The following is a 24,117-nucleotide window of genomic DNA, read 5'->3' as shown; positions in this document are numbered from 1 at the left end:
GGAGACACAGACTAGGCTTTAGCACAACTGGGGGCCCCTCACATGTCACTTAAAAATGATCACTGGTTTGCTTTACACAAGACTTTCAGTGGGCTTGGTGTGGCCATCAGTCCCCAGTTTGCAGAGAAAATTTGGGATGACAAAATTGGAAAGCATATTTAGAGTAAGGTCAGTACACTTTTTGGAGATCATAATAGAATAGAAATAGGAGATCTAGGCTAAGCATGAGATGGCATCTGGAAGTCATCACTTTCACCATGTGGATTCAAAGCTCTCAGGTGCTGCCGTGTAGACGGACCCCCAGTGTAACTGTGACCCAGCTGTACTGACCCAGGTCAGGTCATCAGGGCCCTGCCAACACTGTCCTGCAGGGCACTGCTGCTCAGTCCTGTGCTTTTAGATCTGCCGTGGAGCTCCAGTGTCGGGACCACATGCTCCACTGCTGGGGAGCAGGGCCCATTTCCCCTGAGTTGACCTTCTGGGGATAGATGATGAGGGGTGAGAAATGTACTATTCCTGGTTCCCATGCCCCTTGGGTGTTCAAAGCAGTGTCACAAGGTCCTTACACACTGTGCCTGTTTTGCTTAGTGCTGGGCCCAGTGGTCCTTGGCTGGTTATTCCTCAACTGCAGAAAAGCCCCTCTGCCTTTCACCCTGCACCACCAGGCCACATCTGTGACTCCTTCCAGACCCTCCAGCAGGTGAGGAGTGGGGCCCAGATCCTCCTCAGCAGACAGGGAGCTGTGAAAAAGGGGGGCAGGCCCATCCTTCCTGCTGTTTGGAGGACCTCTGGTGGCTTCGCTTCTTGCTTGGCTCCTGGAAGGAAAGGGTCACAGGACTGGAGTGCATGGAAGAGCCCTTAGGGATTTCACCTGGAGGCCAAAAGAACACAATCAAATTGAGTCCATTATCAGGCCTTGCTGGTGGCTAACTGAGGCTGGAGCGAGCGCTGAGTGGTGACAGAAGCCAGAAGCATGGTGAGAGCCTGTCAAGAGGATGAGCTGAGGGGTGGGCTGAGGTCTGGAGGAGCAACTGGTGCCACCAGGTTAGAGGACAAGCTTCCCACCACCTCCTGTGGTCATATCTCTGCTCAAAGCCACTGCACACCGGGTGGCCAGATCCTACCACCCCCTCTTCAGGTTCCAGTTCACTCTCCAATTCACTTTGGAGCAAAAGGATGGCTTTTGTGATTGCTCAGGAAAAGACGTGCTTAGTATGAAACAGGCACATATAGACAGCCTGTTGTAGGGAGGAGAGGACATTTTGCATGGAGGTCCCCCTGTTACATTCACGTTCTGTTTACTTGATGAGGAGAGGGAGGGGCCAGGTCAGCAGGGACCTCAGAGTTCATCTAAGTCTAGTGCCCCGTCTTACAGATGAGGGTCAGTGGGCTCATAGAGATTGGGTCTCTGTGAGAGACCACAAAGCCACACAGGCAGTTAGTGAGAAGCCTGGGATTAGAACCCAGGCTTCGGGATCTTTCCAATGGCCTAGGGGAAGTGGGAAGGATACTTCCAAACTGGGGAAGCCAGCGGGTAAGAGAGGCTGTTGGGTTACCTTTGCTGGGACAGGAATAAGGCTTTACAGAGGCAATCTTGTAAGTATTCTTCTAGAAAGGCTCAGGAAAGAAAGGAATCATCAGAGAAAAACAGAAGAAATTAGAAAAAAAAAATCCAAACCAAAACAAACAAACAAAAAAACAGAGTTAAATTATGGCCCAAACTATTTTCACACTGTGGGGTCAACATTCCCTTAGGTTACAATTTACGAACATTCCTAGGAATACACTCAATTGCTTATGGTAAAGCTTTAAAGTCCAAGGTAAAAGGTTTAATTTTGATTTCTAAGCCATTTCTAAGACCTCAAGTTTTTCTTCAAAGTGGTTGCTAAAGAATATGTTAGTGTTTTAAATGAATGTAGAGAAATGTCTACCATATAGATAATATCTTTCCCTTTAAGTTTCAGTTTTTACTTATTACCAAATTCTCTTTTAGATCACTAAAACCCAACGATTTTCTTTTGTGTTGTTGCTTAAAGAAAAATATGTCAACATTAAATTGCTGTTTTCAGCCCAATAGTGTGCAGTGAAATCAACTTATTAGGTTGCATCTTTCCATGATTTTTTCACATAGTGGTTTAGGAAACCCCAGAACACATGAGTGCCCTCAGGATCCCTTTACTGAAAGCTCACAGGGCAGACTCCATATGTCCTCTGACCTCGATAATCAACTGAACTGCATTTCTCCCCACTCCTGACCTGGCATAAAAGAAAGAGAATTGGGATAAAGAGAGAAGATTATGGCAAAGTGAGAGTCAACTGAGAGGTCAGGGGAGATTGCCGATTGGAGTGGGAGGGCTGATGGGGATGGAATCTAGAGGGATGCTCACTGAGGACCTGTGCTCCTACAGATGGACCAGCAATCTCCTCCTGGAAGGTCAGAGCAGGTCAAGGATCGCCTGCACACTCTGATGACACATGGTGATAAGTTTGGGGTGGGCTCTATGGCTCTGACTGTTGCAATGGTTTCCTTACCTCCAGATTAGTCCTTGCCTTCTTTAAAACATCATGTGTCCTGGTCACTGAAACAACAAAACAGCCCCCAAAGGCAAAATTACCAGCATGGCCTATACTTGCCTTATGTGTTCTAAAGCCTGTATTTTTTTTTTTTTTATAATTTTTTTGGGGGTACACCAAGTTCAATCATCTGTTTTTATACACATATCCCCATATTCCCTCCCTCCCTTGACTCCCCCTCCACCCTCCCTCGAGTCCCCACCACCCTCCCCGTCCCAGTCCTCTAAGGCATCTTCCATCCTCGAGTTGAACTCCCTTTGTTATACAACAACTTCCCACTGGCTATCTATTTTACAGTTGGTAGTATATATATGTCGGTGCTACTCTCTCGTAAAGCCTGTCTTACTGGCCACTCAGCTCGGGGTCTCCTGCCGCCTGCCCCCTTTCAACTGCCCGCATCCCCTCCTCTGCCTCCATGATTACTGATGGCACAGGAGGTTCAGGGACATCATATCAGTCTCCCCCATCCGCTAGGCTCTCTGGTCACTGTCCATTCACAGCACAAGTGGGGAGCCTGGAAGGGTCCCCTCATTCCCTGCCCCATTCCCTGGCTGGGAGCACCCACACTGGCTGAAGATGAACTGCTCCAAGCTCTCCTTCTGCTGGTTGGCGGTCTTCAGATGCTCAGCTGTGCTCTGAAGGAGACTCTCCTGTCTGGATAGTTTGGTTCTCAGTTCCAGAAGCTCCCTTTTCATGGACTCTCCCTGGGAAGAAAAACAGGCTCTCTGTCAGAAGGCATAAGCACCCTGTGTTTCGTGGCTCTTTACAACTCTAAATAGGGTTCTACAATCTTCTTAACTATTTCTGGATCAGATTCCCCTCGTTAAAGCCTCTCAAACCCTCCAGCTGGTGATGGCTCAGGATGGGCCATGAGGTGGGAACACTGAGGACCTGGAAGCCCCTGTGCAGATTAGCACAGGCTACACGCCTGTTGCTGCAGAGAACCTGACTCCAGGCCACACTGAAACCCAGCTGTGAACAAGAGCTCCGATTTAGTGCTGACATGGTTATATCACTTGGGCATCACAAGTAAGACTTGATCATTAGGAATATTATGCCTGAGAGACAGGTCTGACCTGAGAGAGTCAGCAAGTTTGTAAATGTATCTGGGAACCTCAAGATGGGAAAGCACTCCCTCTTTGGACTTAGCATAAATGAGTCCCCTAAAGTGTCAGTGATTTTAGTCTGGAGTTAGAACCCCTGGGAGGGATTCTCAAACCTGCCTATCTAAGTTCACCAACCAGAGAGCTGCCTGAGGTCTGAGAGCACCTTGGGGAGGCTGGCTCTCCCCAGGCCTGACCCAGAGATGCAGATTTAAGTGATTTTCTGGGATTCCAGTGGGGGGCTGAAAGAGGCTGGGCAACTGCTGGTGACATTTTGTGATCCTGCCTGACGATGTGGACCTGGGGGTGGGGGTGGGGTTAGGTTGGGAAAGGGAATGTTGACGTTTTAACACGGCCCTGAAGTTCAGCTCAGTGAGACTTCAGAAAGTTAAAGAGATGGAACATTTATGGGTTACCAGGGCTCTCATGTCTCTGCCTCCTCCATGTCCTTTCCTTTTCCTCTTTGATTACTTCTCCTGGGGGTCAGAGGTGGGGGAGAGGGGATGTAGTCAGAGCTGCACTGAAAGCAGCCACCACAGAGGAGAGGTCTCCCTCCCTCCAGGGACACTCTCTTCAAGTGCCCTTTGTTCCAACTGACCATTTGGCTCCTTATCTTCAAGATCTGCCGACCAAGGAGGCAGGGGATATTTGGGGGCAGATCCAGTAGAGAATGCTGGCTTCTTACCACTTTGCCACCCAGCGCAGGGCCATGGGAGCTTGGCAAGGCTGCTCGCCAGAACATGGTGAGGAGGGAGGCGGACTCCTCCAGCCGGTGGTGCAGGGCGTTGGCACTGCTCCTGAGCTCATGGATGGCTTCACTGCCCATCACCTGGGAAAAGAGGGTGGTAGCCATGGGCATCCCTGCAGCTGAGAGATCACTTTTTTTTTTTTTTTTTTTTTTTTTTTTTGCTGAGCCCAGGCCTCAGCTTCCTTTGTGAGTGAGGTATGGACATGGGCCTGCTTGAACCTGTGAAATCCTTTCCTAACCTGGAAGCCAAGGTTCTTTGACCTCAGGAGGGACCACCCAACTTGCAAGAATTCATTTGATTCCAGCTTCCCGCACACTCTTTAGCTTCTAGTCCTGCTTCATGCTCAAGAGTCTATGGTCCCTATTTTTGCACTGGTCCCCCTTGCCCTTCCCTGAATCACACCTTATGCTTCAAATAGGCTGCACCATTTGTGGTTCAAAGGACTGAGGTGCCGCTCGCTTTACCTGGCATGTTCTCCTTCCCAGAGAACCTGAACATTCCCTAGTGGCACCCCCCACCCCATGAACCTGTTACTTTCCTTGCCTGGGATAATAGCTGATTCTGGGTTCGTGCCCTCATACCCAGGGCACTTCTAACACTGCCTGGAGCTCCTTGTTGTATGGTGTGGGGCTCCCTCTCTAGTGTGGGGGCTCCAGGGGGCAGGGCTGTCCCTGTATGCCTGTGCATCTCCAGTAGCTCAGATAGCAAAGCAGCTGGTACCTGGATCTCTCCCTGGGAAAGGGCTCTGAGAAACCTTGCTGCCTGCTCTCCTCCCCTCCTCAGTCTGCCACGCTCCTCACCCCTTCTACACATCTGCCCATATGGATGCAGATTCTCCATTTCCAGCCAACTAAGTGATTTTATGCTGCCCACAGATGGTCATATGCCAGCGTGACTTTAGCAGATAATAAGCTACCAAAGGGTACTGGGTGCAGCATTGTATGTATGTTGATGCTTAATGTGCTCTACTGATGAGGATGGCAATGCTGCACCTGCTATTCTGTGGTTCTGAGGGGAAATATCAAGTCAGCTGCATCTGGAACCAGAACAGAGCTTGTAGTGAAATTAGCAGATGAAGATGAAAGGCCTAGCTAGATTAAATGGAAAATGTATCCTCAGTTGGTAGGAGATGTGGAGCAGGCAAAAAAATAGTGGGAGAAGGAGCTAAAATCAGAAGAAGAAATGGCCTAAGGAAAAGGTGCACCTAAGAGCTCAAACGTGATTACCTCTGTGCCTAGAGCTTCAAGGCCAAGGAAGTTGCAGGTTGATCTCATGAGGGATGCTACCTTCTTGACCAGCAGTATGCCCTCTTCAATCTGCTGTCTTAGGGCACTATAGTCATCAACGTGGCCAATGACATGGCGGCCATGCTTATTGGCAAAGGAGCCATCAGTAGCATCACCCTCCAGCTTGGGAGGGTTCTTCATTACTGGAGAAGCATCCAAACCCAGCTCTGAAGATAAAACCACAATAACACAGAATACACTGTTATTTATAGTCATCCTTAGTTCAATCCAAAAGGGACATCAGATAGTGAAAGAGGCCACAAACAAGAATGACAGTCTTGGAAAGTACAAGTGTGAAGTCCATAGATATTCTGGGTTCTAGATTTTTATAATCTTTCTTACATCATCTCATAATGATAAAATTGCCAGGAGGCAAATTTTATCCTTATTGACAAATGAAATATTCAGGACAGATATTTAAAAATTTTAAATTTGGGGGTTGAGAAGACACAGACAAGGAAATTAAGCTGGATACAGAGAGCACTTTCAAGAAGGAAGAGATTATAGTGCAATGAAACAATACCAGAGCAATAGGAAAACCACAGGAAGAAGAAAAATGACCAAAAAGGCAGCCACAGAAGGTGGAATGAGTAGGGCTAAAGGCCTTGGGACATGTGGAGAAAAATCTCTAAATTCAGATAATGTGCCTATAGAGAACCAAAAGTTACTTGCAGTGTCATTTTCCATCATTAGACCCTGAATCCCATAGTTGCCCTATTTACCATTTTTCCTGTTGAAGGTTGTGGTCCCTGAGCCAGAAGCAGCAGAAGAGGAGCTGGGGAGGACCAGAACTGGAGAATTCATGCCCACATCCCGAACTGGAGGGGAGGCAACTGAATCTAGGGAGTACAAATAACCACAACTTTAGAAACCCTGGAACACACTGCTCCCCAAACACATGCACAGCCTGTTTTCACCACTGGGGTCTACGGCAACATGACTCTCCTCTTACAAAATCATCACCCATGTACCACAATCAAAACCAATAGCAAACAAATCACTTAGTTTGGATCAAGTTCCTATAATTGAGGGCTGTTCCATGAGAAAACAACTTCTAGTTTGAAACATTATTAGGTATATTTTTCTAACCCCAGATTTGAATATAATATTGTATGTAGTATGTCTAATACAATGCTTTGTAATTAAATATAAATATGCATAAATATATGCAGTATACATGTTAAAAATATTTGATCAAAGAATGAATGGATTTATGGGCAGATTAAACTCAGCACTCTAATCACCATTCTGGTGAGTCAGTACTAGAAAATATGTAGTAGTATAAGAAGGGAGACATACTAGAAGGCATGTAGTAGTATAAGAAGAATAGGAGACATAAGCCTTGGTGAATTTGAGGTGCCCTATTGGAGACCAGACAGCAATCCTCCAGGGGAGTAATTGGAAAATATCTGAAGAGACAGAAATAATTCTGCTCAGGCAAATGTGACTTAGAACCTGCTTTCCAGCTCAGGCCTCTGTGCTGTAGGATGGGGAGGAGGAGTGACTGAGCCAGTGGGGATGAGTCCTGGCTGGTGTTGCGCAGAGGCACTGAGAAGGGAAGCCTGAGAGGGAGCAGAAGCAATACCAAGACAGAGCATAGGGAGGCAGAAGGAACAGACAGGAAATCAAAACCTCTGCTTCGAATCCTGGGTTGGCCTCTTAACTCCTTAGCACGTCAGTTAATTGTCTCAATGCCTAAGTTTTCTCATGTGAAATACAGAGATAGTAAATCCTCCCCTAGCTCTGATGAAATTATTTGAAAAATTATCTGAAAACATGGTAAATTTTAAAGCACTCTGCAAATATAAGGAATAAGCATTAACATATATAGCTGTTAATTGTTGAGTACTTATTGTGACAGGCAGTTGTAAATTATTTCATTTAATGCTCCATATAACTATGCACAGTATATATTATACATATCTTCATGTTAAAGTTGAGGAAACTAAGGCTTAAATGCCTGAGGAGTTTAAACACTTTTCCCAAGGCAAACAGCATGTAAGTGGCAAACTCAGAATCTGGAGCCAGATCTGACCCTAAATCCCATCATCTCAGGCACTGTATCAAAGCATCTTCGATTTCACCATGATCTTAAGGAGTGTGGCAGAAGTAAGATTGTCCCTTCCACCACAGACATCCTGGGGACCTCCTCATTGGCTGAGGGCTTGCTGATTTCCTTTTCCTTCCTACCTTGGAAGAGCAGCTGCTTGTTTCCAGGGTCAGTGTTGTTGGGGAATTTCTGGTTAACAGAGGAGGGGCTGAGGCTGGCTTTGCTGGCACCACCATCCAACTGCTGTTCAAGCTGCAGTCGCAGACAGTTGTTCACCTGAATGCTCTGCTCCAGCTGCCCTCTCAAAGCTCGGATCTCTGCCACCAGGCGGCTCAAGTCACTGCCCAAAGGGACTTGGTGACAGGCATCCCAGGTGTAAGCTGAAAGTAGAGAGAGGAGGGAGTCTGGTGGCACTGAACCAAATATTTCCAAGCATTTGTCAGAACACTCCTCTCTGACATTCCTTCCTACCAAGGTCCCAGGAACACACCTATGACAGATGTCACTTTTCCTGTGTGGGGTCTGGCGCACACTGAAATGGCCTACACTCCAGCATGGAGTTTCCTTGAGGCTCAAATGACCCTTGTGCATCTAGAGAGCATTTGATTGGCAGATGAAGTCAAGCCTATTATTTCATCTCCTTATTAACCTTAGTCTTGCAGGCTAGAGAGCAGGGTCTTCTAGGGCAGGAGATCAATACCGAACTAGAGAAGGGAACGGGCTGAAGGAGAAGGAGATGGATGACCTCCACATTTAGGAATCAAAAGGACAGGAGGAAGACATCAGGCCTTTGGGCAGCAAATAATAATGGGAGTGGGGTACCACAGAGCAGGGATCATAACTAATTGGACTTCTCAAGTTCTTTTTACCTTCACTCACCACTCATAGCCTGTTTCTATGTACTGGGGGAAGAAGAGATCTAAGAAATATTTTACAAGACCATAAGTGCTCATCTAAAAATGTTGAAGTCAAATGTATTTAAAAAGGTAAAATTTGTTTTGGTTTTTAGCAAGGCAGTAGGATGCATATACCACATAATACATGTACCCAGTTGTATCAGGGCCACAGGCCTTAACCAAACACATCAATATTTCTGCAATGAGCTATGTGAATATTCCCACTAAATGGGATAAATGAAGAGGAGTGCAGGACAAGATGGCAGAGTAGAAGGACCTGAGCTCACCTCTTCTCATGAAAACACCAAATTCACAACTAACTGCTGAATGACCATCAACAAAAAAAATCTGGAACCTACCAAAAAAGATATTCTGCATCAAAGACAAAGCCACAACGAAATGGTAGGAGGGATGCTTTCATGATATAATCAAACCCCATATCAGGTGGGTGGGAGACCTGCAAACTGGAAAACAATTATATTGTTTTATATATTATAATATATAATTATTTTATATATTATAATATAATTAAAATAATTATAGGAGTGAGAGTTCTGAGCCCCATGTCAGGCTCCCCAGCCTAAGGGTCTGTAATAGGAAGGAGGAGATATCAGAGCATTTGGCAAGTGGGGCTTCAGTGTAGGATCGCCACAGGACTGAGGGAAACAGAGACTCCAGTCTTAGAGAGGGCACACAAGGTTTCATGAGCACTGTGACCCAGGGCAAAGTAGTGACTTTATAGGAACCTGGGCCAGACCTACCTCCAGGTCTTGGAGGGTCTCCAGGGGAGGCAGGGGTTGGCTGTGGCTCACTGCGAGGACATAGACACAGGTGGCAGAAGCCCCAGGCAATAGTCAACAGCGTGAGCTCTCCTGGAGATTGCCATTTTGGCACTGAGACCTGGTCCCACCCAACAGCCTACAGGCCCCAATGCTGGGTTGCCTCAGGTTAAACAACCAAGGGGATGGGAACAAAGGACCACCCATCAGCAGACAGGCTCCATAAAGTTGTCCGGAATCCAGTGCTGCCTCTAAACATACCCCTTTACCTGGCCCTTTCCACCAAAGGGACAAGACCCAACTGCACTGACTAGTCAGCAGGCACCAGTCACTCCCAAGAGGAAGCCTGCACAAGCCCCTAGACCAACCTCACCCACCAGGAGTCAGACATCAGAAGCAAGAAGAAATAAAATCCTGCAGCCTGCAGAAAGAAGACCACAAACACAGAAAGTTAGAAAAAATGAGACAGCAGAGAAATATGTTCCAGATGAAGGAACAAGATAAAACCCCAGAAGAACAACTAAATGAAGTGGAAATAGGCAATCTACCTGAAAATGAATTCAGAGTAATGACAGTAAAGATGACTTGAAATCTTGGAAAAAAGAATGGAGACACAGATTGGGAAGATACAAGAAATGTTTAACAAAGAGCTAGAAGATACAAAGAACAGAGTTGAATAATACAAGAACTGAAATGAAAAATACACTAGAAGGAATCAATACCAGAATAAATGAGGCAGAAGAATGGATAAGTGAGCTGGAAGACAGAATGGTGGAAATCACTGCCATGGAACAGGATAAAGAAAAAAGAATGACAATAAATGAGGACAGTTTAAGAGATCTCTGGGACAACATTAAATGCACCAACATTCTCATGATAGGGGTCCCAGAAGGAGGAGAGAGAGAGAGAGAGAAAGGGCCTGAGAAAATATTTGAAGAGATAACAGCTGAAAACTTCCCTAACATGAGAAAGAAAATTATCACCCAAGTCCAGAAAGCACAGACAGTCCCATATAGGATAAACTCAAGGAGGAACATACTAAGACACATAGTAATCAAACTGACAAAAATTAAAGACAGAGAAAATATCAAAAGAAACAAGGGAAAAGCAACAAATAACATATAAGGAAATCACCATAAGGTTATCAGCTGATTTTTGAGCAGAAACTCTGCAGGCCAGAAGGGAGTGGCACAATATATATAAAGTGATGAAAGGGAAGAAACTACAACCAAGAATACTCTACCCAGCAAGGCTCTCATTCAGATTTGACAAAGAAATCAAAAGCTTTACAGAGAAGTAAAAGCTAAGAGAATTCAGCACCACAGACCAGCTTTACAACAAATGCTAAAGGAATTTCTCTAGTCAGAAAAGAAAAGGCCACAACTAGAAACAAGAAAATTATGAATGGGAAAGCTCACTGGTAAGGCAAGCATACTGTAAAGGTAGGAAATCATCTGCACACAAATATGATATCAAAACCAGCAATTGTGAGGAGAGTACAAATGCAGGATATTGGAAATGCATTTGAAAGTAAGAGACCAGCAACTTAAAACAATCTTTATATATATAAAGATTTTTATATGTATATAAATTTAATTTTTGTCAATTTGATTACAATCTTTATATATATATATATATATATATATATATATATATATATATATATATAGACTGCTATCTCAAAACCTCATGGTAACTGCAAATCAAAAATCTACAATTAATATACAAACACACAAAAGGAAAAATCAACCCAAACACAACACTATAAATAATCATCAAGTCACAAGAGAAGAGAACAAAAGAGGAAGGGAAGAAAAAAGACCTACAAAAACAAATCCAAAACAATTACCAAAACAGCAAGGAGAATATACATATCAATAAGTACCTTAAATGTAAATGGATTAAATGTTTCAACCAAAAGACACAGACTGGCAGAATGGATACAAAAACAAGACCCATATATATGCTGTCTACAAGGGACTCACTTCAGATCTAGGGACACATTCTTACTGAAAGGGAGGGGATGGAAAAAGATACTCCATGCAAATGGAAATCAAAAGAAAGCTGCAATAGTAATACTCATATCAGACAAAAGAGACATTAAAATAAAAATTGTCATAGGAAACAAAGAAAAATACTACATAACGGTCGAGGGATCAATCCAAGAAGAATATATAACAATTGTAAATATATATGCACCCAAAATAGAAGCACCTCAATGTATAAGGCAGATGTTAACAGATATAAAAGGAGAAATCAACAGTAACACAATAACAGTGGGGCACACTCCACTTACATCAATGGACAGGTCATCCAGACAGAAAATCAATAAGTAAACAGAGGCCTTCAATGACACATTAGACCAGATGGAATTAATTGATATTTATAGAGCAATTCCATCCAAAAGTAGCAGAATATACATTCTTCTCAATTGCATACAGAACATTGTCCAGGATTGACCACAGGCTAGGCCAGAAAGTAAGCCTTGAAATATTTAAGAAAATTGAAATCATATCAGGCATCTTTTCTGATTACAACACTATGAGATTAGAAATCAGCTATACAGGAAAAAAAAAACTGTAAAAAACACAAACACGTGGAGGCAAAACAATATGCTTCTAACCAACCAATGGATCACTGAAGAAATCAAAGAGGAAGTAAAAAAAAAGAAACCAAGAAACAAATGAAAACAAAAATACAATGATTTGAAACCTATGGGACACAGCAAAAGCAGTTTTAAGAGGGAAGTTTATAGCAATACAGTCTTACCTCAGCAAAGAAGAAAAAGCTCAAATAAACAACCTAAACTTACACATAAATTTATTTATTTCTCCTCTGAAAAATAAATAAAATAGAGATAAAGAAAACAGTAGAAAAGGTCAATTAAACTAAAAGCTGGTTCTTTGAACAGATAAACGAAATTAATAAACTTCAGCCAGACTCACCAAGAAGAAAAGGGAAAAGGCTCAAATCAATAAAATTAGAAATGAGAAAGAAGTTACAATGGACACCACAGAAATATAAAGATACATAAGAGACTACTGCAAGAAACTATATGCCAATAAAATGGACAACCTAGAAGAAATGGGCAAATTCTTAGAAAGGTACAATCTCCCAAAACTGAACCTGGAAAAAATAGAAAATATGAATAGACCAATCACAATTACTAAAATTGAAACTATGATTAAAACAATTCCAGCAAACAAAAGCCCAGGACCAGATGGTGTCACAGGCAAATTCTATCAAACATTCAGAGAAGAGTTAACACCTATCCTTCTGAAAATATTGCAAAATATTGCAGAGGAAGGGACACTCCCAAACTCGTTCTATGAGGCCACCATTACTGTGATACCAAAACCAAAGATACCACAAAAAAGAAAATTACAAGCCACTATCACTGATGAATATAGATACAAAAATACTCAAGGAAATACTAGCAAACCAAATCCAACAATACATTAAAAAGGTCACACACCAGGATCGAGTGGGATTTATCCTAGGGATGCAAGGATTTTTCAATATCCACAAATCAATCAGTGTGATAAACCACATTAACAAATTGAAGGATGAAAACGATATGATCATCTCAATAGATGCAGAGAAAGCTTTTGACAAAATCCAATGCCATTTATGATAAAAACTCTCCAGAAAGTGGGCATAGAGGGAACCTACCTCAACAAAATAAAGGCCATATATGACAAACCCACAGCTAACATCATACTCAATGGTGAAAAGCTGAAAGCATTTCCTCTAAGATCAGGAACAACACAAGGATGTCCACTCTCACTGCTTTTATTCAACATAGTTTTGGAAGTCCTAGGCATGGCAATCAGAGAAGATAAAGAAATAAAAGGAAACCAAATTGAAAAAGAAGATGTAAAACTGTCACTGTTTGCAGATTATATGATAGTATACACAGAAAATCCTAAAGATGCTACCAGAAAACTATGAGAGCTCATCAATGAATTTGGTAAAGTTGAAGGATACAAAATTAATGCACAGAAATCTCTTGCATTTCTATACTCTAATGACAAAAGATCAGAAAAAGAAATTCAAGAAACAATCCCATTTATCATCACATCAAAAAGAATAAACTACCTAGGTATAAACCTACCTAAGGATGCAAAAGACCTGTACTCTGAAAACTATAAGATGCTGATAAATAGAAGATGACACAAACAGATCAAAAGATATACCATGTTTTTGGATTGGAAGAATTAATATTGTCAAAATGACTATACCACCCAAGGCAATCTACAGATTTGATGCAGTCCCTATCCAATTACCAATGGCATTTTTTGCAGATCTAGAACAAAAAATCTTAAAATTCGTATGTAGATACAAAAGACCCCAAATAGCCAAAGCAATCTTGAGAGAGAAAAATGGAACTGGAGGAATTGGGCTCCCTGACTTCAGACTATACTACAAAGTTACAGTAATCAAAGCAGTATGGTATTGGCACAAAGACAGACTTATAGATCAATGGAACAGGATAGAAATCCCACAAATAAACCCATACATCTATGGTTAATTAATCAACAACAAAGGAGGCGAGATTATACAATGGATAAAAGATAGTCTCTTCCATTAGTGGTGCTGGGAAAACTGGACAGCTACATGTAAATGAATGAAATTAGAACATTCTAACACCATACACAAAACATAAACTCAAAATGGATTAAAGATCTAAATGTAAGACCAGATACTATGAAACTCTTAAAGGAAAACATAGGCAGAACACTCTTTGTCATAGGCTGCAGTAATATCTTTTTGGATCCATCTCCTAGAGTAATGAAATAAAAACCAAAATAAATAAAACGGACCTAATTAAACTTAAAAGCTTTTGCACAGCAAGAGAAACCATCAACAAAATGAAAAGACAACCCACAGATTGGGAGAAAATATTTGCAATCAATGTGACCAACAAGGGATTAATCTCCAAAATACACAAACAGCAAATGCAGCTCAATATTGAAAAAAATAAACCACCCAATCAAAAAATGGGCAGAATATCTAAATAGACATTTCTCCAAAGAAGACATACAGATGACCAAAAAGCACATGAAAAGATACTCAACATTGCTAATTATTAGAGAAATACAAATAAAACCACAATGAGGTCAGAATGTCCATCATCTAAAAATTTACAAACAATAGATGTTGGATATGGTGTAGAGAAAAGGGAACCCTTCTATACTGTTGGTGGGAATGTAAATTGGTACAGCCACTATGGAGAACAGTATGGAGGTTCCTTAAAAAATTAAAAGTAGAGCTACCATATGATCCAGCAATCCCACTCCTGAGCATATATCCGGAGGAAATCATACTTCAAAAAGGTACTTGCACCCCAATGTTCACCTCAGCACTATTTACAATAGCCAAGACATGGAAGCAACCTAAATGTCCATCAACAGATGAATGGATAAAGAAGATATGGTACATATATACAATGGAATATTACTTAGCCATAAGAACAAAATAATGCCATTTGCAGCAACATGGATGGACCTACAGATTATCATACTAAGTGAAGTAAGTCAGAGAAACACAAATATCATGATATCACTTATATGTGGAATCTTAAAAAATGATACAAACCAACTTATTTACAAAACAGAAACTGACTCATGAACTTAGAAAACACAAACTTATGGTTACTGAAGGGGAAAGGAGGTGGGAGAGGGATAAATTAGGAGGCTGGGATTAACATATATACATTCTAATATAAAATAGATAATCGACAAGGTCCTACTGTATAGCACAGGGAACTCTACTTAATACTCTGTAATAACCTATATGGGAAAAGATTCGGAAAAACATAGATATATGTATATGTATAACTAAATCACTTTTCTGTACATCTGAAATGAACACAACATTGTAAATCAAATATACTCCAATATAAAAAATAAATTTTAAAAAATTTTTAAAAGTGAAAAAAAAATAAAAAGAGAAAAAAGTGTGAAGACTTAACCTGATTTCAAAATTTACTATAAAACTAACAATGAAGACAGTTTGGTACTGGTGTAAGAATAGGCATATTGATTAACGGAACAGAATGGAGAATTCAGAAGTAGACTCACATATATTGGCTAGTAATTTTTTTTTTTTTGCCTTGGCAATTGTTTTTCAATAGAGATGCCAATCAATGTCATGGTGATGAAAAATCAATTGTGTTTCTATATCTTAGCAAAAAATTTTATTTGGCAATTGAAATAAAAATGTTATCCCACACACATGTATCCCACACATGAGAAATATTTATATATAAATTAAAATAAGAATGATGAGTATACCAAAAATTACAAAATCCTACTAACAGCAGTTATGGTCAACTGATTGTCAACAAAGCTGCCAAGGAAATTCAATGGGAAAAGGGTAGTCTTTGTAACAAATGGTACTGGAAAAACTGGATATCAATATGGGACAAAAAGAACTTTAACCTTTTTCTCACATCATATGCAAAATTAACTCAAAATGAAATGTACGCCTAAACATAAGAGCAAAAGCTATAAAACTGCAAGAAGAAAAATACAAGGAAATCTTTATGATCTTGAGATAAAGATTTTTTAGCTACAACATGAAGAAAAGCATAAATGATAGAAAAAAATGGATTAATTAACCTTCAACAAAATTTAAATGTTTTGCCTTTCAAAGACACTAAAAAGACTTGGAGAAAATATCTGCAAATTATTTTTCTGGTTAATTATATCCAGAATAAAAATTTCTTTAAAAAATCTTTGAATTTTCTCACTGGGGAAAGGTCAGGGTGGGAGCAGGTTGCCTGCAACATTGGCTGCATGGGTGATCAGAATTCACAACATTTGAGACGTCTTCAAATGATGATACCATCAGGACAGTTCTTTGTATTTTTTTTTTTTTTTTGAATCACTGTATAATCTGGACTTTGATTAACTTGTCTCAGACCATCCAGGTGGGTGAAGTTTGACTCTTGTGGCCTATTTTTAAGGATGTCTAGGCTGTATCTTGCTCATGTCACCAACCTCTGGGCTTTGTGTGTGAGAGCGCCCCTCTCTTCTTATTGGGACCCTCAATGACTGAGGTTTGTTTCTGAGACAGAACAAGGTAGGTTTCCAAGATCTCCACAACTCCCAAGGTAAAGAATTCATCAGGATCCTTAGCGAGAGCAGGGAAGCTCATAGGGTGGGGAAGAGGGGAAAACATACCTTTCAGCCCCTTCTTGGAATTGCCATTAAGTGCCTCGTGGATCTGCAGCTCTGACTGGAGGGACTGGAAGAGCTGCTGTTTCTCTTCACACTGTTGCTGCAAGAGGGCCAGCTTATGCTGCAGCCTGTCAGGGGAGAAGCAAGGGACCACTGAGCTGGTAGGGCCCCACCAGGGCAAGAGGCTATGAGCCAACTTTGGCATCATAGAATTTCAGCCCTAGATGTCAACTCAGGGGTCATGAAAACCATTGCTTTTAATTTACGGATGTGGCAACAGAGGCTCAGGAAGGTAAAGTAACTTTGCTTGGAGTCATGCCATTAGCTACCATACCTAGGACACACTACCTGGTATTCTTACTGCCCCACAGTGCTCTTTTCATGTTGTCAAGAAGTTACAGGGTTTATGCTGGGGACTACCATTATGGCTGGTGTAGAAGCTTCCTAGGTTATGGAGGGACTAACATCCTAAAACTAACTGGAAGCACAAGAATGTACTTTCTGTAGAATCTGATATGCTGAAGGCTTCCATAACAGGGTTTTACTGTCTCAACTTTGGAGTGAAAAAGGCATTCCCAGAGAAGTCCTTCCTTCTGTTCAAAGTTACCCATAAATCCAGATTAGCAGAGGGGATATTGAGGTTTCCAAAAAGGACCATTAACTGTCTTGCCAATATCCCTTTTTCTAAATCCGAAAATGGGGCCACCTTCCTTATCAATGGGCTCCCTCTAACCTGGAGTCTTTCTCCTGGAGAGATAGCCGTTCCTCCTGGAAATGCAAGATCTCCTGTTGCTTCTCCTTCAAGTCTTCCAAAAGCTGCTGTTGTTCCACCTTTTGGTGCTCTAGCTCCATTTCCAGCTCTTGAAGTTGGGACCGAGAGGTCAGCAGAGCCTCCCTCAGACATTCTGTTTCCTGGGAGTGCTCTGGTGAGCAGAACACAGGAGTACTTATATTGTAGGGCCAAAGGTCACAGGAAGATGAGCCCAAGCATATCCATCATGACAATCAGAACTAAGGCAAAAGGAAGGCCAGCTTATGCTGCCAGGGGAGGCAAAGTGACTGTCTGACTGTCCACACACTCAGGGGAATGGGAACCTCTTTCTCTGCAATGCCCTTTGATCCCCTGATTTAATACGGCCCACCATGCTTTTAGAGAAAACACTCTGCTTCCTAACGCTCTTTATTTTCTAACCGCTCACGTACCTACTGTGCAATAATCCATTCTTGAGTTTTTCCAGGGATCAACATAAAAATTTCTTGACTACAGTTTTTAGTATATAGTATTTTCATCATATTGAAAAGAGAGCCATCTGTTCTTTCCTGGTCTGGCAGCATCTCTCTGATCTTCAGGATTTCTCAAAGGCTATTGACAGGGACTCTGAGAACAGGGCTCTGGTGCTGTCAGTCATCTGGGGTGGAATCACCTGGGCCTGGCAGACTGAGCTCATTTAAATCTTCCTGTCTTCTCACCTGTGAGGTCTGTTCTGGTCTTTCCAGGCACACAGTGGTAGTTTAGTAGTTCTACCTTCTCCCTTATCTATGGCTTTTGTTATCTTCCCAAATGGTGACCTTTCCTCTCACATCTCTTGCTCCGAGGAGGCTAACTTGGCAATATCTCTTGATGTCTTTTTCCTTTTCCACAAGCATTCTTTCATTCTGGGCTTCATCCTCTTAGCCACTATTCTTTGTCTGTTATGGCTATTCAATAAATATTTGTAAATAAAAATAATTTGTGATTGAAAACATTGATTTCATTAAGTCAACTAACACTAAGGTCAGCTGTCCCCCAGGCCACACAGGAAATGATGCCCACACGTGGATGCCCACTGAATAGTGTTGGGAACGCTCTGGAGGACGTTTTGGTAGCACCTCCAGACACAGAGTCATGAGGACTAGGGACCAAAGAGGAGCCCTGGGTATATGAGTAGGGAGGTGGTGAGGAGACATGGGGATAGCAGATCAGCACTGGGAGGGACACAGAGAGCTGCAGCAAAGTCTGGAGAAACCTGAGAGAGCACACAGGCTTCATGTTCCTTCCTTTCCTGGGTCCAGACTAGCTGTGAGTTGTGTGCAGGTAGAACAGGCACTAACTGGTATCCAGTTTGATAGCTAATGACTGAATGTGGGTTGCACAGAAGTGGTGGGTTTACTAGAGCGCCTCATCCTTGGAGCCTAGGAGTCTAAGGACCCATGGGTGGGAATTGTCAGGAAGCAGCCCTTTCTAGGCTGATAATAGCTCTGGGAGTTGGGGTTGGTGGGTCTGGGTAGCTCAGTTCTCTCTTTCTTGTCTCTTTGCTTCTCCAGTTGCTGACTGGTGTGGCCAGGGAAAAAAGGGACCCAAGAGTGACCACAGTTTGTGGCTTTTGACCACTCACCTCTGGAAAGATGACTGAGCTGAGCCTGAAGGCTCTGGTTTTCTTCCCTAAGGACTCTGTTCTCACTGCAGAGCTGAGGCGTGGACTCCAGGCTTGGATTGTAGAAGTTAGAGGTGGGTCCTGTCTCGGGAAGTGCAAGCAGGCAAGTCACACAGTTGGGTATCAGAGCCTCCCTGTGTTGCTCACTCTGTGTCTCCAAACACACTGTCTCAACCCAGCAGAAAACCCTGAGGACTTGAGTCCTGGGCCTAAAGCCTGTTGGGCCGAATGCCTGGCTTTCGAGGGGCTCCTCTGCGTGGGTTCTTTGCATGCATTTCGCATGCCCTGGCTGCAGCTGTTCAGGAGGCTCTCCTCCCTAAGTAGCGGCTGCTGCGGTGTGGGCAGGACAAGGGCATGTGGAAGGGACGGCCTCCAAGTGTCAGCAGCCTGGGGGAGAGTGCGGGGAGGAAGGCCACCTCGGGAAGCGGCTGGGGGAGGCCCTGCAGACCTGGCTCTACCACTTGCCAATCACAGGACCAGGGCACAGAAGTCAGCAGGCAGCATGTGAGCAGGTTAAGGATGGATGAGAGAGAGGATTCTGGGGACCATAGCTGGTTAGATGTGCAGTGAGGAAAGCTACTCTCTGAGCTCAGATGCAGCTGCAAAGGGAGGAGAATAGTACTTACCCCCCTGCCTTGTTGACTGTAAGGAGCAAGTGGAGGGAAGCAGACCAAGGTGCTTTGAAAATTTTGAAGCTCTGCCCAAGGGCAACTTTCATATTCTCCCTAATTTATGACCAGAAATAGGAAGCCGAGGGCCTCTCCTACCGCTTCCGTGGGCAGCGGAGCTGAGCCTGTGTTCCAGCCGCTCCCCCAGGCAGTCGTTAATGCAGATGGACTCCTCCAGGCGCTGGCGCAGGTTCTGGATTTCACCAAGATGCTCATGTAGCAGGTCAGTCCCTGCAGCCACCCAGCAGGGCAGGAGGAGGTTGGAGATGAGAAGCTGGCCCCCTGCCTTTGGAGCCCACGTTAGGGGCTGGGGCTCTGCCAGCAAGATGCCTAAACATCACTGTCCTCTCACAGGGGCATCTAGAAGCTCAGGTGACTTGTTTAAAGAGTCAGTTGGCTTCAAACACAGGACAGCTGATGCTAACCAAGCCCCATGGGCCTCCTCCATACAGGGGTGTGTGTAAGGGAGTTGTAAGTGCACATGTACAGTTACTAGGGTAGGTGCTAAGTGTCAGGGGTTTCACATGGTTTAAAAAAAAATCACTGAAGGGACTCTCTTGGTGGCACAGTGGTTAAGAATCCCCCTGCCAGTTCGGGGACATGGGTTCGATCCCTGGTCTGGGAAGATCCCACATGCAACTAAGCCCATGCACCACAACTACTGAGCCCATGTGCCACAAGTACTGAAGCCCATACGCCTAGAGCCCCTGCTCTGCAACATGAGAAGCCACCACAATGAGAAGCCCACGTGCAATAACAAAGACCCAATGCAGCCAATCAATAAATACATTAATAAATAAATTTTTAAAAAATCACTGAAGGCTGTGGAAGTCAGCCTAGCACTTGCTAAACGTCTGGCCATCTCCTGAGCTAAGTTTGCACGTAATGAGGCAGGCCTCTCCTCTGCCCTACTACCTTTCCTCTTACTGACCCTTGACTGAACATTTGTTAGCAAGGGACAAAGCCCTTCCTCCACCCTTAGAGAGAAGGCTTAAGGTAAAAGTTAGGTCCTCACGTCAGCTCATCCTATGTGGTTAATGACTACTACTCAATGCTTCCCTCAAATTACTTTTAACGTGAAAGAAAGAAAGCCCACTTAACTGTTTCCACAGGGACATGTCAGGTGGTGTCCACTGCAGAGGAGCTGGAGTGATTGTACTACTGCCTTCCCTTAGTGTTTCAACGAACCGTTCCATTGCCTCATCAAGGCCAGTGCCTTTGGTGGCTGAAGTTTTCAATACTTGCCATTCTTAGTCCTCCAAGCTGGTAACCCAAGTGAATATGCCATCTCCAAGGGAGACATGGCCTGGCCCATGTCTTTTTTACTAGCAAACAGCACTAAAATGGCTTTTCTCTGCTCTTCTTCCTCCAACACAGAAACTAACTCTGATTTAGAAAAGCCAATTAGGTCTCGGTCACAACTGTCCACCACACGAATGGCTGCATCTGTGTTTGCCTAATAACATCTCCAGTAGGGCCTGCTCCTTGTCAGTATGGCACCGATCCAGGGGTCTGAAAGCTGATTAGAGAGTTGGGAGAAACACCCCCAAGAAAAGAAAAAGGATGCAGAAAAGAGCAGTGGGAGGGGTGCTCATGACAGACTACGTCAACTGCCTCATTTTGCTTTAGACACAGCCTTTTTCTGAAGATCACAGTTCTCTTGCTGTTGGCACTGAGCTGCATCCCAGCATTCTCCCGTACAGCTACACCTGTCCAGGTGGTGAGATGCCTCTTGGACCTGACCAGGGGAGCTAGGAGTGAGAGGGAGAGTTTGAATTGGGTTTTCTCCACAAGACATGTTTATGGGGTGGGGATCTGTGTAGAAACGCCTCCCTTTCTGTACAACTCCTGACTGATGGAAGAATATTCTGTGACTGTTGGTGCCTGGCATTCTGGAAGGGTCTGAGAGTGGGCTGCGAGGGGCCCAGGCTGCAGGGACAGAGAAGGACATGAATGTGAGAGCACAGAGGTCTCCGCGGACTTGCTCCTACCCCTGCTCAGCACCGAGGCCCTGGGCAGGGAGGATAACGGATGCACTCAGGAAGGACTAAGCACTGAAAGGGCCCTTTCCTTTTATCCCCACGCCGTGAGCCAGACACCAGGGGAGAAATGGAAGAGCCACCCAGGTAGGAAAGGGGTGGCTCCTCAATGAGATGTCACTTCACAGGCGGAGCTGCTCGGCTGTGTGCTTTACCTGTGGGTTTGGATCTGGGCTGATACCCGCAGGAGCCCGGGGAGAGGTCCCCACATATGCTCTCTGCAGGAAGCCACATCCTGTCCCATGGCCACTGCTGACCAGCGCTGTGCTGCCCCTGGAGGAGAGTGGGGCTGGGCGGGGTTGGGCCCCCATCCTGGGAAAGGAGACATTTCTCCTTGAGAGGCCACCTTGCCAAGGGACTTGCTGTACTTAAGCTGCATCATCCTTGTTGCCACTGGGGATTCCTAGGCTGTTTCTTTAATGGTTCGGCCTTTCCTTGCGTGAGAATCTCCTTCAGATTTTTGTCTGAAATGCAGTTTCTTGTGCCGTCTCCCCAGAAGTTTTTAACAGTCCCATAGTGACCGTGACGTAGTGTTCTATAGGGTGCAGCTAGTGCCCAGGGATTGGAGCCTGTCTGCTGCATGATATCACAGTTACTCATCCAAGGTTAATACTATTTTCTCTCTTTTACATTGTACAGTGTTCTCTATTAAGCTTGCGATCCATATGTTCCAAGGGGGTAATGAAATCACCATGTAAAGCAAGCTAGGTGCCTGGTGGAGTTGGTATTTGCATCTTGGACTGCTTTTCCTAGGACTGTGCTTTCATTGCTTTTGCACAGACCTAGGGTAGAAACTGATCGGAATTAGGGTAGAGAGTAGATGACACTGGTAAAAGTTAGTAACTCCTGGTAACTAGCAGTACATAAATACTGCTTGACAAGTATTTACTGAATGTTCTATGTGGCAGGCTCTTGAGCAGGCACTGGGGAGGAGGGGGGAACAAGGCACGCAGAGCACCTGCTCTCAGGAAGATGACCCATAACACAGGAGCCAGATGTTTGTAGAGAATCACATACATATTGATATATTTTTTAAATTAATGACGATGATGTATTTAATACTCATGGGTACCTTGGTCCCATTGTGTCAGCCAGGATTGATAACTGAGTATCAACAGAAGACTATTGAACAGCAATAAAATTATTTTTGGAGAATGTCCTTCAGTTTTTTTTTTTTTTAATTACTTGACATTTTTTGGCTGCATTGGGTCTTTGTTGCTACTTATGGGCTTTATTTCTAGTTGTGGCTAGCGGGGCTACTTCATTGCAGTGTGCAGGCTTCCCATTGCGGTGGCTTCTCTTGCTGCAGAGCACAGGCTCTAGACGTATGGGCTTCAGTAGATGTGGCTCGAGGGCTCTAGAGCACAGCCTTAGGAGTTGTGGCGCACCGGCTTAGTTGCTCTGCAGCATGTGGTATCTTCCCCGCCCAGGGATCGAACCCGTGTTTCCTGCATTGGCAGGTGGATTCGTAACCACTGTGTAACCAGGGAAGTCCCCCTTCAGATATTTTTGTCTTACTAATGGAAATACGTATGTTTGATCTAATGTCCCCTGAAATTCTACCATGGGTTCCTGGTGCTTTTGGACAGAAAGGCTTATGGTCAAGGTTTGTGTGGTGACTCTGCTGCCACCAAGTGGTGTGGGCATGTAGGGAACATCTCCATACAGATCTCAGCTTCCTGGTCAGTAAGATAAGGTTATTCAGGTTCTCCAAACCCCCTTCTTGCTGAATTTTTTTCCGAGGGCACGAGAGACTGAGATGCATGTTAAATGTGCGCTGGGACCTGCAGCCAAGAGCTGACCTTGGTCCCTTCTCTGTGTGTCCCCTACAGGAGCCTCAACTGAGCTCACACACCAAAAACACAGAAATGAGGGAGGAGATGGAAGAAAGAAAATCAACAGGTCTGAAGGATGAGAAAAATCCAGAGAAAAACAAGGTAATGGTATGGGAGGTGGTTGCCAAGGGAGGTGAGACGAAGGACAAGCTGAGTCCAGAAACATCAAGGGATAGTGGGACGTGCACAGAGCATCGTCCAGGTCCTCAAGGAGCACCTCAGCTGAGCAGGGAGGACTGGGAGAGTAAGTTACTCCACAGTGAACTTGTGCACCTGCCGAGGAGATCCACAGGATGGTTCAGGGTTGGCTTATACTTCTGGGAAGCACCAACTCCAGGGGGAAGAGGATGGGACCTTGATGCTCTGTCCTAGACCCCCCAAACTCAAACTTGGAGCTTCCCAGTGGTGGATGCCCTCCCAAGTAAGTGTTCACTAAGACGGATAAATAATGTGTGGAGAAGAATTAGAGATATTCATTCTTCCCAGGGACCAAGCTAATGGGACCCTTGTTTCTGAAGCAGAGATAGTAATAATATTCTT

General features: G+C 43.9%; 1 protein-coding gene across 1 annotated transcript; it reads right to left on the bottom strand.

Moving 5' to 3' along the window:
* Nucleotides 1-725: 725 nt before the first annotated feature.
* On the bottom strand, nt 726-21,976 carry LOC130834686 (myomegalin-like). Its single transcript, XM_057705255.1, has 10 exons — nt 21,898-21,976; nt 19,803-19,934; nt 17,355-17,544; nt 16,625-16,749; nt 7,903-8,142; nt 6,435-6,551; nt 5,653-5,879; nt 4,363-4,506; nt 3,140-3,278; nt 726-871 (listed from the first exon to the last, which is right to left on the bottom strand). The coding sequence occupies exons 1-10, from the start codon at nt 21,974-21,976 to the stop codon at nt 726-728; spliced, it is 1,539 nt and encodes a 512-aa protein (XP_057561238.1).
* Nucleotides 21,977-24,117: the final 2,141 nt, after the last annotated feature.

The sequence above is a fragment of the Hippopotamus amphibius genome, chromosome 1 (genome assembly GCF_030028045.1).
Source record: "Hippopotamus amphibius kiboko isolate mHipAmp2 chromosome 1, mHipAmp2.hap2, whole genome shotgun sequence".
Classification (NCBI taxonomy): domain Eukaryota; kingdom Metazoa; phylum Chordata; class Mammalia; order Artiodactyla; family Hippopotamidae; genus Hippopotamus; species Hippopotamus amphibius.
Note: the sequence above shows the minus strand (reverse complement) of the source record. Positions and strands in the feature narration are given on the sequence as shown.